At 44.3% G+C, this 14,181-nt stretch overlaps 1 protein-coding gene across 1 annotated transcript in view; it reads right to left on the bottom strand.

The window, feature by feature from the left end:
• wdr11 (WD repeat domain 11) overlaps window positions 1-14,181 on the bottom strand; it is a 190,937-nt gene that overhangs the window by 27,875 nt on the left and 148,881 nt on the right. Inside the window, exons 21-22 of the mRNA XM_041867113.2 lie at window positions 4,422-4,484; window positions 3,943-4,008 (exon numbers count right to left, since the gene is read on the bottom strand). Of these exons, the coding sequence (XP_041723047.2) occupies window positions 3,943-4,008; window positions 4,422-4,484 (129 nt within the window). The remainder of the gene's footprint in view (window positions 1-3,942; window positions 4,009-4,421; window positions 4,485-14,181) is intronic.

The raw sequence follows: 14,181 nt of genomic DNA, 5'->3' as shown, positions 1-14,181 counted from the left end.
TGGATGGGGAGCGTTGCTGCACAGCTATTTTCATGTCTCTCCAGAGATGTTCGATCGGGTTCAAGTCTGGGCTCTGGCTGGGCCACTCAAGGACATTCAGAGACTTGCCCTGAAGCCACTCCTGCGTTGTCTTGGCTGTGCACTTAGGGTCGTTGTCCTGTTGGAAGGTGAACCTTCGCCCCAGTCTGAGGTCCTGAGCGCTCTGGAGCAGGTTTTTATCAAGGAACTCTGTACTTTGCACTGTTCATCTTTCCCTCATTCCTGAATAGTCTCCCAGTCCCTGCTGCTGTCACCACGCTTCACCGTAGTGATGGTGCCAGGTTTCCACAAGACATGACACTTGGCATCAGGCCAAAGAGTTCAATCTTGGTTTCATCAGACCAAGGAATCGTGTTTCTCATGGTCTGAGAGTCCTTTAGGTGCCTTTTGGAAAACTCCAAGCGGGCTGTCATGTGCCTTTTACTGAGGAGTGGCTTCCGTCTGGCAACTCTACCATAAAGGCCTGATTGGTGGAGTGCTGCAGAGATGGTCGTCCTTCTGGAAGGTTCTCCCATCTCCACAGAGGAAGTCTGGAGCTCTGTCAGAGTGACCATCAGGTTCTTGTTCACCTCCCTGACCAAGGCCCTTCTCCCCCAATTGCTCAGTTTAGCCGGGCGGCCAGCTCTAGGAAGAGTCTTGGTGGTTCTAAACTTCTTCCATTTAAGAATGATGGAGGCTACACTGTGTTCTTGGGGACCTTCAATGCTGCAGACATTTTTTGGTCCCCTTCCCCAGATCTGTGCCTCAACACAATCCTGTCTTGGAGCTCTATGGACAATTCATTCGACCTCATGGCTTGGTTTTTTCTCTGACATGCACTGTCAACTGTGGGACCTTACATATACAGTGAGGGAAAAAAGTATTTGATCCCCTGCTGAGTTTGTACGTTTTCCCACTGACAAAGACATGATCAGTCTATACTTTTAATGGTAGGTTTATTTGAACAGTGAGAGACAGAATAACAAAAAAAATCCAGAAAAATGCATGTCAAAAATGTTATAAATTTATTTGCATTTTAATGAGGGAAATAAGTACTTGACCCCCTCTCAATCAGAAAGATTTCTGGCTCCCAGGTGTCTTTTATAAAGGTAACGAGCTGAGATTAGGAGCACACTCTTAAAGGGAGTGCTCCTAATCTCAGCTTGTTACCTGTATAAAAGACACCTGTCCACAGAAGCAATCAATCAATCAATCAGATTCCAAACTCTCCACCATGGCCAAGACCAAAGAGCTCTCCAAGGATGTCAGGGACAAGATTGTAGACCTACACAAGGCTGAAATGGGCTACAAGACCATCACAAAGCAGCTTGGTGAGAAGGTGACAACAGTTGGTGCGATTATTCGCAAATGGAAGAAACACAAAATAACTGTCAATCTCCCTCGGTCTGGGGCTCCATGCAAGATCTCACCTCGTGGAGTTGCAATGATCATGAGAACGGTGAGGAATCAGCCCAGAACTACACGGGAGGATCTTGTCAATGATCTCAAGGCAGCTGGGACCATAGTCACCAAGAAAACAATTGGTAACACACTACGCCGTGAAGGACTGAAATCCTGCAGCGCCCGCAAGGTCCCCCTGCTCAAGATAGCACATATACAGGCCTGTCTGAAGTTTGCCAATGAACATCTGAATGATTCAGAGGAGCACTGGGTGAAAGTGTTGTGGTCAGACGAGACCAAAATCGAGCTCTTTGCCATCAACTTAACTCGCCATGTTTGGAGGAGGAGGAATGCTGCCTATGACCCCAAGAACACTATCCCCACCGTCAAACATGGAGGTGGAAACATTATGCTTTAGGGGTGTTTTTCTGCTAAGGTGACAGGACAACTTCACCACATCAAAGGGACGATGGACGGGGCCATGTACCGTCAAATCTTGGGTGAGAACCTCCTTCCCTCAGCCAGGGCATTGAAAATGGGTCGTGGATGGGTATTCCAGCATGACAGTGACCCAAAACACACGGCCAAGGCAACAAAGGAGTGGCTCAAGAAGAAACACATTAAGGTCCTGGAGTGGCCTAGCCATTCTCCAGACCTTAATCCCATAGAAAATCTGTGGAGGGAGCTGAAGGTTCGAGTTGCCAAACGTCAGCTTCGAAACATTAATGACTTGGAGAAGATCTGCAAAGAGGAATGGGACAAAATCCCTCCTGAGATGTGTGCAAACCTGGTGGCCAACTACAAGAAATGTCTGACCTCTGTGATTGCCAACAAGGGTTTTGCCACCAAGTACTAAGTCATGTTTTGCAGAGAGGTCAAATACTTATGTCCCTCATTAAAATGCAAATCAATTTATAACATTTTTGACATGCATTTGTCTGGATTTTTTTTGTTATTCTGTCTCTCACTGTTCAAATAAACCTACCATTAAAATTATAGACTGATCATGTCTTTGTCAGTGGGCAAACGTACAAAATCAGCATGGGATCAAATACTTTTTTCCCCTCACTTTAGACATGTGTGTGCCTTTCCAAATCATGTCCAATCAATTGAATTTACCACAGGTGGACTCCAATCAAGTTGGACTCCAATCATAGCAAAGGGTCTGAATCCTTACGTAAATAAAGTATCTGTTTTTTATTTTGTATTAATTTGCAAGATGTCTAAAAACCTGTTTTCACTTTGTCATTATGGGGTGTTGTGTGCAGATTGATGAGGGAAAACATGTTTTTAACCCATTTTAGAATCAGGCTGTAACGTAACAAATGTGGAAAAAGTCAAGTGGTCTGAATACTTTCCGAATGCACTGTAAATCTCTCATGGCTCAAAGTAGAGGAGAGATTTACTTCATCACTACTTGTTTTTGTAAGAAGTTGTCATGCTGAATGCACAAAGGTGTCTGTTTAAACTACTAGCACACAGCTCGGACACCCATGCATACCCCACAAGACATCCCACCAAAGGTCTCGTCACAATCCCCAAGTCAAGAATAGACTATGGGAGGCGCACAGTACTACATAGAGCCATGGCTACATGGAACTCTATTCCACATCAGGTACCTGATGCAAGCAGTAGAATCAGATTTAAAATACTGATAAAAACACACTTTATCGAACCGCAGGGACTGTGAAGACACGCACAGGCATAGACACACATACACATGATAAGACATGCACTCTACACACACGTACACATGGATTTTAGATTGTAGATATGTGACAGTAGAGTAGTGGCCTGAGGGAACACAATGTATCGTGAAAATTGTTATGAAATGTAATGTCATGTAATATTTTAAACTGTATATAACAGCCTTAATGTTGCTGGACAGCAGGAAAAGTAGCCTTGGCAGCAGCTAATGGGGATCCTTACTAAATACAAATACACAGGTAACCGTTACAAAAATCAGGAATGCAGACAGGCTCTATAGACCTCTGTGTGTGTCAAATAAGCACTAAAGTCAAGGTTGGTCACGTGTTTTTTCTAGTGTTCATATTTTACTCTTGTTTTATACTACTAACATATTTCCCTTGTCATATCTCTGGAGGCATAAGACTCACAATTCAATGCCCAATTATAATAACCTGCAGAGGGACAAATAAAAATAGTGCCAACCAGTGCTGAGGGGTGTACGGTGAAGTTGCCCCTAGATGCTGATCTTGGGTCAGTTTTGAATTTCCCACACTAATGGTTAAGGTTAGGATTAGGGGAAGGCAAGCTGATCCTAGATCTGTACCTAGACTAAACTTCACCCCAGAGCATAAGGAGGGGTGTGGGGTGTGTTTTGAGGGGACAGCAAGGCTACTTACAATGTTCATACTAGCCCACCACTTAGAATACAGGCTGTGTACCCAATAAATTGCTTCATAATAAGCAGTATGCTAGTGTGGATATGTAGACAGGGACAGGAAGATGGGAGAACAGGACAAGTTTTTTGCAGTGATGCCCACTCCCTCCCTCACTCACCGAGACACAAGGAGGCAGCGTTGCAGCAGGTTGAGCTCGGGATCAAGCAGGACGCTCTTCATGTCACTGGGGAGCCAATCAGGGAGCACAGAATCACAACACAACGACACGCACAGACAGACACAGACACAGATTAGGCTTCTCAGGCTGTTAACTAAGAGCAACCACAGACTGACACTGACGCACACACAAAGATACAATCACAAACTAACACACACACAAACAACTCCGCAGGACATCCAGACAAAAAGAATACCAGGAAACCTGGCTTCCACTGCTGCGCAATCTGGATGTCTTACATTTGCTCCTCACACAGACGATGCGAGTGCATGTGTGTGTGACAGACATGCTGACACCAAATGTTGCTGTCACCTCATGATGTGTGAAAAAATAAGGTTGTCGTTATTTTTGACAATGCTTTAAATAGTAGCGTTGACATTTGTGTGTGTGTGTGTGTGTGTTGAAGAGCGATCACTCACTTGGACATGGAGTTGAGCTGTTCCTGGATCAGGCCCTTAATCTCATATTTTTCAATGTAATCCCTACAGAGAAAGAGAGAACAGGGCCAATATTTACAACATGTCTCAGAATAGGAGTGCTGATCTAGGATCAAGTCCACACTATCCATATCTTATTATGATCTAAAAGGCAATACTTGTCCTAAATCAGCATTTCTATTCTGAGACACTTTGTGAATATGGTCCCAGACCAGACACAATTAGGATGGCTGTATTAAATTAGCAATTAGAATAGTAGAATAAGTAATTTAATAGGATCTCTATGAGCTGTGCAGTTCACATAATGTTTATCATATTAAAACTGTCCTGGGGTCAGATTGATATAGAACCTCAGACCTGTACACCCAGAGTGAATGTGAAGTTAAATAATCAGCAATATGGATATGGAGACTTTGGGATGTCATCCAGCCACATACATACAGAGCTGCTAATAGCCCAACTGTTATCATTTCCCAGACGGGCTGTATTTAATGAATATTATGATATTTGTAAATATATTAATATATTTTATAGTATACTTTGCATAGGTGAGGGAGCCAAAGGGGGCATGATGGCTCAGCATCAAGATACATAATTAGAACCCTGACAACTCAAAAGAGCAGAGTTGAGGTGAGCGTTAAGCCGTCATACACGCCGATGTGTCTGTCTGAAACTCCATGGTGACCCATGTTCATGCCATTGCATTGTTCACACCACAGCTAAAAAGTCTATACTTAAATAAGGAAATAAAACTCAGGTATTTAAATGGTAGAACACAAGTGTTCTTGAAAACACAATTGATTTAGCAATAGGATCCTCATAGAAGTTTTAAATACAGGACAGAGGCGACACCCTGGAAGAATATGTAATAGTTTAATAGAGGACCCATTTGGAGATGACACCCTGGGGATGTGTAACAGTTTACTGGGGGGACCGATCTAGAGGTGACACCGTGGGAGATGTGTGAAATTGTGTAACAGTTGACTAGGAGACCCATTTTCAGGTGACACCCTGGGGGATAAACTATTTTCAGCAAACCTAACATGTGTAAATATTTGTATGAACATAACAATATTCAACAACAGACATAAACTGAACAAGTTCCAAAGACATGTGATTAACAGAAATTGAATAATGTGTCCTTGAACAAAGGGGGGGTCAAAATCAAAAGTAACAGTCAGTATCTGGTGTGGCCACCAGCTGCATTAAGTACGGCAGTGCATCTCCTCCTCATGGACTGCACCAGATTTGCCAGTTCTTGCTATGAGATGTTACCCCACTCTTCCACCAAGGCACCTGCAAGTTCCAGGACATTTCTGGGGGGAATGGCCCTAGCCCTACCCTCCGATCCAACAGGTCCCAGACGTGCTCAATGGGATTGAGATCCGGGCTCTTCGCTGGCCATGGCAGAACACTGACATTCCTGTCTTGCAGGAAATCACGCACAGAACAAGCAGTATGGCTGGTGGCATTGTCATGATGGAGGGTCATGTCAGGATGAGCCTGCAGGAAGGGTACCACATGAGGGAGGAGGATGTCTTCCTTGTAACGCACAGCGTTGAGTTTGCCTGCAATGACAACAAGTTCAGTCCAATGATGCTGTGACACACCGCCCCAGACCATGACGGACCCTCCACCTCCAAATCGATCCCGCTCCAGAGTACAGGCCTTGGTGTAACGCTCATTCCTTCGACGATAAACGTGAATCCGACCATCACCCCTGGTGAGACAAAACCGTGACGTCAGTGAAGAGCACTTTTTGCCAGTCCTGTCTGGTCCAGCGACCGTGGGTTTGTGCCCATAGGCGATGTTGTTGCCGGTGATGTCTGGTGAGGACCTGCCTTACAACAGGCCTACAAGCCCTCAGTCCAGCCTCTCTCAGCCTATTGCGGACAGTCTGAGCACTGATGGAGGGATTGAGTGTTCCTGGTGTAACTCGGACAGTTGTTGTTGCCATCCTGTACCTGTCCCGCAGGTGTGATGTTCGGATGTACCGATCCTGTGCAGGTGTTGTTACACGTGGTCTGCCACTGTGAGGACGATCAGCTGTCCGTCCTGTCTCTCTGTAGTGCTGTCCGAGTTACACCAGGAACATTGAAATTGGCCTTACTGCTATTAGCCCATAGAAACGCATTGAATAACAGATTCATACATGGAAAAACAGATAGTCAAAAACATGTATCTAAAGGAAGTTTGTTTTGAAGTGTCTGTCCTATAGCTTAAAGATATAAGAAAGAACAGGAAACCATGTTTTATTTTTTCTGACATATATTTAGAAGTGGTGTGCCGAGTACTCGGACAAAACTAGTATTAATGGATATGGAGAATTTTTTCGAATACGATTATGACAAGTATTTTTCCCCCATTATCAGTGATCATAAAAAATATTATTTTCAGCTGACATCTCTTTCACTCAAACAGTGGGAAGCGCCATGTGCTCTAAACAACTATTGGTTAGTTATTTTGTCTGTAAAGAAAAGGGTGTGTATATTGGTTGAGCCTGCTGCACAGATTGGATTAGAACAAACTGTTTCCCCACACAGACAGACACATTTACGTCATTTAGCAGACGCTCTTATCCAGAGCGACTTACAAATAGGTGCATTCACCTTATAGCCATACGTCTCAGGGAACAAGTCTCCCCTTCTCCAAACATCGTGTATGAATCAGAATTCATAGCTAGTTATTGTTTTTCAATCTATACTGAACAAAAAATATAAACGCAACATGTAAAGTGTTGGTCAAATGTTTCATGAGCTGAAATAAAAGATCCCAGAATTGTTCCATTGGCACAAAAGGCTTATTTCTCTCAGATTTGGTACACACATTTGTTAGTGAGCATTTCTCCTTTGCCAAGATAATCCATCCACTTGACAGTTGTGGCATATCAAGAAGCTAATTAAACAGCATGATCATTCCACAGGTGCACATTGTGATGGGGACAATAAAAGGCCACTCTAAAATGTCATGCTTTGAGTGAGCGTGCAATTAGCATGCTGACTGCAGGAATGTCCACCAGAGCTGTTGCCAGAAAATGTAATTGTTCATTTCTCTACCATAAGCCACCTCCAACGTCGTTTTAGAGAATTTAGCAGCACGTCCAACTGGCATCACAACCGCAGACCACGTGTAACCACACCAGCCCAGGACCTCCACATCCGGCTTCTTCACCTGCGGGATCGTCTGAGACCAGCCACCCGGACAGCTGATGAAACGGAGGAGTATTTATATCTGTAATCAAGCCCTTTTTAGGGAAAAACTAATTCTGATTGGCTGGGCCTAGCTCCCAAGTGGGTGGGCATATGCCCTCCCAGGACCACCGATGTCTGCGCCCCTGCCCAGTCATGTGAAATCCATAGATTAGGGCCTAATTTATTTATTTAAATTGACTGATTTCCTTATATGAACTGTAACTCAGTAAAATCGTTAATATTGTTGCATGTTGCTTTTATATTTTTGCTCAGTATAGTTATGTCCTGTCAACTTTGCTGAGGCCATATGGTTGTTTTTGTCGGTCTACTTGGCGCTGTTAAGAAGGCATACTTTGTCTGTCCGTATATTTGAGTAGGGGTGTTAACCCCGGTGTCCTGGCTAAATTCCCAATCTGGCCCTCATACCATTGTGGCCACCTAATCATTCCCAGCTTCAGTGGCGATCGGTGTCGTGTAAAATGAAGGAGGATGATTAAAAAAAAATTATGATCATGGCCTTATTTCTATTACAGCATATTGGATCACAGTCATTCATATTCTATTCACCCAGCTCAATGCAACATCGATAGGTTAGGGCTACTACATGACACTCAAATTTTCCCTGTGCTCATCATGAGGTTGTTCAAATAAAAATGTTATTGGTCGTATACACATATTTAGCAGATGTTATTGCGGGTGTAGCGAAATCCTTCTGTTCCTAGCTCCAACAGTGCATTAATATCTAACAATTCACACAAATCTAAAAGTAATATAGTTGCAAAGAAAAAGCCATATCTCAGACTGGCCAATAAAAAGAAAACATTAAGATGGGCAGCCTGAGATATGGCTTTTTCTTTGCAACTCTGCCTAGACGGTCAGCATCCCGGAGTCGCTTCTTCACTGTTGACGTTGAGACTGGTGTTTTGAGGGTACTATTTAATGAAGCTACCAGTTGAGGACCTGTGAAGCGTCCGTTTCTCAAACTAGAAAAGCTTGCTAGTGACAGTGACTAAGGTCAGGGCAGGGTACTGGGTGGAGGCAGGCTATTTAACAGTCAGATGGCCTTGAGATAGAAGCTGTTTTTCAGTCTCTCAGTCCCAGCTTTGATGCACCTGTGCTGACCTCGCCTTCTGGATGATAGTGGGTTGAACAGGCCGTGGCTCGGGTGGATGAGGCCCTTGATGATCTTTTTGGCCTTCCTGGTGATGCGTTGGGCCCGACAGGATGCTCTCAATGGTGCATCTATAAACGTTTGTGAGGGTCTTAGGGGCCAAGCCAAATTTCTTCTGCCTCCTGAGGATGAAGAGGCTCTGTTGTGCCTTCTTCACCACACGGTCTGTGTGGGTGGACCATTTCAGATTGTCAGTGACGTGTACGCCGAGGAACTTGAAGCTTTTCAACTTCTCCACTGTGGCCCTGTCGATGTGGATATGCTCCCTCTGTTGTCTCCTGAAGTTCACTATCAGCTCCTTTGTTTTGTTGACGTTGAGGAAGAGGTTATTTTTCTGGCACCACTCTGCCAGGGCCCTCATCTCCTCCCTGTAGGCTATCTCATCATTGTTGGTAATCAGGCCTACTACTGTTGTGTCATCTGCAAACTTGATGATTGAGTTGGGAGGCGTGCATGGCCACAGAGTCATGGGTGAACAGGGAGTACAGGAGGGGCTGAGCACGCACCCTTGTGTGGCTCCTGTGTAGAGGATCAGCATAGTGGAAGTGTTGTTTTCTACCTTCACCACCTGGGGGCGGCAAGTCAGGAAGACCAAGACCCAGTTGCAGAGGGCAGGGTTCAGATCCAGGGCCCCGAGCTTAATGATGAGCTTGGAGGCTACTATGGTGTTGAAGGCTGAGCTGTAGTCAATGAACAACATTCTTACATAGGTATTCCTCTTGTCCAGATGGGATAAGGCAGTGTGCAGTGCGATGGCGATAGCATCGTCTGTGGATCTATTGGGACCATATGCAAATTGAAGTGAGTCTAGGGTGTCAGCTAAGGTGGAGGTAAAATGATCGTTAACTAGCCTCTGAAAGCGCTTCATGATGACAGAAGATAGTGCTACGGGGCGATAGTCATTTAGTTCAGTTACCTTTGCTTTCTTTGGTACAGGAACAATTGTGGACATCTTGAAGCAAGTGGGGACAGCAGACTGGGATAGGGAGAGATTGAATATGTCTGTAAACACTCCAGCCAGCTAGTCTGCGAATGCTCTGAGGACGCGGCTAGGGATGCCGTCTGGGCCGGCAGCCTTGAGAGGGTTAACATGCTTAAATGTCTCACTCACGTTGGCCACGGAGAACGAGAGCCCACAGTCGTCGGGAGTGGCACGCGTCGGTGGCACTGTGTTATCCTCAAAGTGGGTGAAGAAGGTGTTTAGCTTGTCCAGGAGCAAGATGTCGGTGTCCGCGACGTGGCTGGTTTTCCCTTTGTTCTGATATCCAAAAGTTATTTCCAGCTGAATGTAATAACACAAAAATCCTTCTGGGCTAATAATGTAAAAAGTTGCTTAGGAGCTAGAAGCAGAGCTGCCATGTCTGTCGGCGCCATCTTCTATGTTACAACCTAGCCTATGAATTAACGTTTACAACGTAGGTGCACAGGTGGAGAGAATTTAGTAATCAAGGTGACAGACAGTGAGACATTCAATACTGCCTTGCACACTTGCCTGCATCTAGCTGATCTAGGGTGTAATCATTAGTCCAACAGTTACAAATTAGAAATTCTATTGGACAAATTCAGGTACACTACATGACAAAAATCAAAATCATTGGCATTAATATGGAGTTGGTCCCCCCTTTGCTGCTATAACAACCTCCACTCTTCTGGGAAGGCTTTCCACTAGATGGTGGAACATTGCTGCGGGGACTTGCTTCCATTCAGCCACGAGCATTAGTGAGGTCGGGAACTTATGTTGGGCAATTAGGCAGTCGGCGTTCCAATTCATCCCCAAGGTGTTCGATGGGGTTGAGGTCAGGACTCTGTGCAGTCCAGTCAAGTTCTTCCACACCGATCTCGACAAACCATTTCTGTATGGACCTCGCTTGTTGGAAAGGTGGCATCCGATGATGGTGCCACGTTGAAAGTCACTGAGCTCTTCAGTAAGGCTATTCTACTGTCAATGTTTGTCTACGGAGATTGCATGGCTGTGTGTTAGATTTTATACACCTGTCAGCAACAGGTTTGGCTGAAATAGCCAAATCCACTAATTTGCAGGGGTGTCCACATACTTTTGAATATATAGTATATGTTTATCCAAGTTTTGTTCCGTTTGCTTCCGTTTAAGAAACATTTTTCAACAGAATCGGCTAAATGAATACACCCCTGATCACACTCAAACACAGTTCACCTTCATAGCAGCCACATAAAAACAGCATGATCACTTTGCATGTTGTACATATATAATTCCTTCTCGCAACTATCTACGCGCTCTCCTCCTCTCACTTTTCCCCTTCACTTGTGGACTTCAGTGCAAAACACAGCTGTCTGTGACCAGGCGAAAAAACCTTTCCAAACCAAACCTTCATATCATGACCACTAACCGCTACACACAGCCTACATCGTTGTCACTACACACAGCCTACATCGTTGTCACATCATAGTCAACATACTAGAACTAACACGTTAGTAAACCCGCTACAATCATGCAGTACAGTGTACAGTCAGAAAGCAGTTTAGCAGTTATTGGCTCCGGTGCCAATAAATTAATAAAACCAAAAGCTTACCTTGACTTGGAAGAGGTACAGTGTTGGATAGACATAGCCAGCTAGCTAACATAGCATCCCTCTCTGTTTGAGCCGGGTGTTTGAGAAGGCTAAACTAGCTGGCTGCATTCACTAGCTAAGTGAAAGTGAAAGTAAAAAGAAATACAGCTCGCTGTCGCTCTCTCTCTTGCTTCACCTTAATTTTGGAAGAAATTAATTTGTTCAAAACTGTTCGACTATTGACTTTCTCTTTGAGTCAACTACTCACCACATTTTATGCACTGCAGTGCTAGCTAGCTGTAGCTTATGCTTTCAGTGGCTAGATTCATTCTCTGATCCTTTGATTGGGTGGACAACATGTCAGTTCATGCTTCAAGAGCTCTGATAGGTTGGAGTACGTCCTCCGGAAGTTGTCATAATTACTGTGTAAGTCTATGGAAGGGGGTGAGAACCATGAGCCTCCTAGGTTTTGAATTGAAGTCAATGTACCCAGAGGAGGACAGAAGTTAGCTGTCTTCCGGCTACACCATGGTGCTACCCTACAGAGCGCTGCTGAGGCTACTGTAGACTTTCAATGCAAAACAGTGTTTTAATCAATTATTTGGTGACATGAATATATTTAGTATAGTTTTATCTAAAAAGGATAACTTTAATGTTTCACTATTTTTATTTTCATGAAATTCACTGAGGAGGATGGTCCTCCCCTTCTTCCTCTGAGGAGCCTCCACTGCCCAGCTTCTAATTGGCTCATTCATCTCCCCTGTAACTATTTCTGTAAAAGAGAATGTGTTCTCAGTCAACTGGTAAAATAAGAAACGCTGATAACTTCTGTCTTTATGTCGTGATCCAAGCCCATGCTTGATTGCTATTATAATTTATTCTCGCTCTGGCATGTTTACAGAGCGACAGATCATTAGAAAATAATGTAGATTGTTTATTTTGACTGTAAGTAAATGTTTTGGCATAAGTGTCGGGAGAGAACATTTTTGCTCCTCTCGAAAGTGAAACAATATATGGGGCAAGCGAATCACCTTACCCTCATCTAAATCTGTGTCTGGAATAAATGCAGGCAGTAGTAGCCAGCCATGCATTAAGCTATTTATTAGCCTATTTCGTTGATAACTGAATAGCACTAAGTAAGTAAATCATGTGCATTTTCATCTGTCGGGGTCATTTAACAATGCGTGTGAATGAGTGAAGGAACATAACGATGCGCTCTGAGATGCACTCAGTGATAGCGCAGTAATGCGGACTTGAGGTATAGGCTTTATCTGCATTTAAAGCGCACTTCCTGGTTTTCTAATCATGAGTAAATCTGATTACAAGTATCAAGTGTGATAAAATGGAAATGATTATGAATACGACGAGATCACAACACCCCTATTATTTAGTCCCTTTTTTTTAGGCACTACTTCCATATATACAGCGCATTCGGAAAGTATTCAGACCCCTTGACTTTTTCCACATGTTGTTACGTTCCAGCCTTATTCTAAAATTGATTAAATCGTTTTTTCCCCTCATCATTCTATACACAACACCTCATAATGACAATGATAAGTATACAGACCCTTTACTCAGTACTTTGTCGAAGCACCTTTGGCAGCGATTACAACCTTGAGTCTTCTTGGGTATGACGCTACAAGCTTGGCACACCTGTATTTGGGGAGTTTCTTCCATTGTTCTCTGCAGATCCTTTCAAGCTCTGTCAGGTTGGATGAGGAGCGTTGCTGCACAGCTATTTTCAGGTCTCTCCAGAGATGTTCGATCGGGTTCAAGTCTGGGCTCTGGCTGGGCCACTCAAGGACATTCAGAGACTTGCCCCGAAGCCACTCCTGTGTTGTCTTGGCTGTGTGCTTAGGGTCGTTGTCTTGTTGGAAGGTGAACCTTCACCCAGTCTGAGGTCCTGAGTACTCTGGAGCAGGTTTTCATCAAGGATCTCTGTACTTTGCGCTGTTCGTCCTTCCCTCGATCCTGACTAGTCTCCCAGTCCCTGCTGCTGAAAAACATCCCCACAGCATGATGCTGCCACCACCATGCTTCACTGTAGGGATTGTGCCAGGTTTCCTCCAGACGTGACGCATGGCATTCAGGCCAAAGAGATCAATCTTGGTTTCATCAGACCAGAGAATTCTGTTTCTCATGGACTGAGAGTCCTTTAGGTGACTTTTGGCAAACTCCAAGCGGGCTGTCATGTGCCTTTTACTGAGGAGTGTTTTCCGTCTGGCCACTCTACCATAAAGGCCTGATTGGTGGAGTGCTGCAGAGATGGTTGTCCTTCTGGAAGGTTCTCCCATCTCCACAGAGGAACTCTGGAGCTCTGTCAGAGTGACCATCTGGTTCTTGGTCACCTCTCTGACCAAGGCCCTTCTCCCCCAATTGCTCAGTTCGCCGGGCGGCCAGCTATAGGAAGAGTCTTGGTGGTTCTAAACTTCTTCCATTGAAGAATGATGGAGGCCACTGTGTTCTTGGGTACCTTCAATGCTGCAGACATTTTTTGTACCCATCCCCAGATCTGTGCCTCCACACAATCCTGTCTCGGAGCTCTACGGACAATTCTTGTTTTTTTCTCTGACATGCACTGTCAACTGTGGGACATTATATAGACAGGTGTGTGCCTTTCCAAATCATGTCCAATCAATTGAATTTACCACAGGTGGACACCAATCAAGTTGTAGAAACATCTCAAGGATGATCAATGGAAACAGGATGCACCAGAGCTCAATTTCAAGTCCCATAGCAAAAGGTCTTATTACTTATGTAAATAAGGTATCATTTTATTTTATTTTATACATTTGCAAACATTTCAAAAAATCTGTTTTCGCTTTGTCCTTAAAGGCTATTGTTTGTAGACT

This window comes from Coregonus clupeaformis, chromosome 37 (assembly GCF_020615455.1).
Source record: "Coregonus clupeaformis isolate EN_2021a chromosome 37, ASM2061545v1, whole genome shotgun sequence".
Classification (NCBI taxonomy): Eukaryota; Metazoa; Chordata; class Actinopteri; order Salmoniformes; family Salmonidae; genus Coregonus; species Coregonus clupeaformis.
This window is presented reverse-complemented; position numbering and strand designations above follow the sequence as displayed.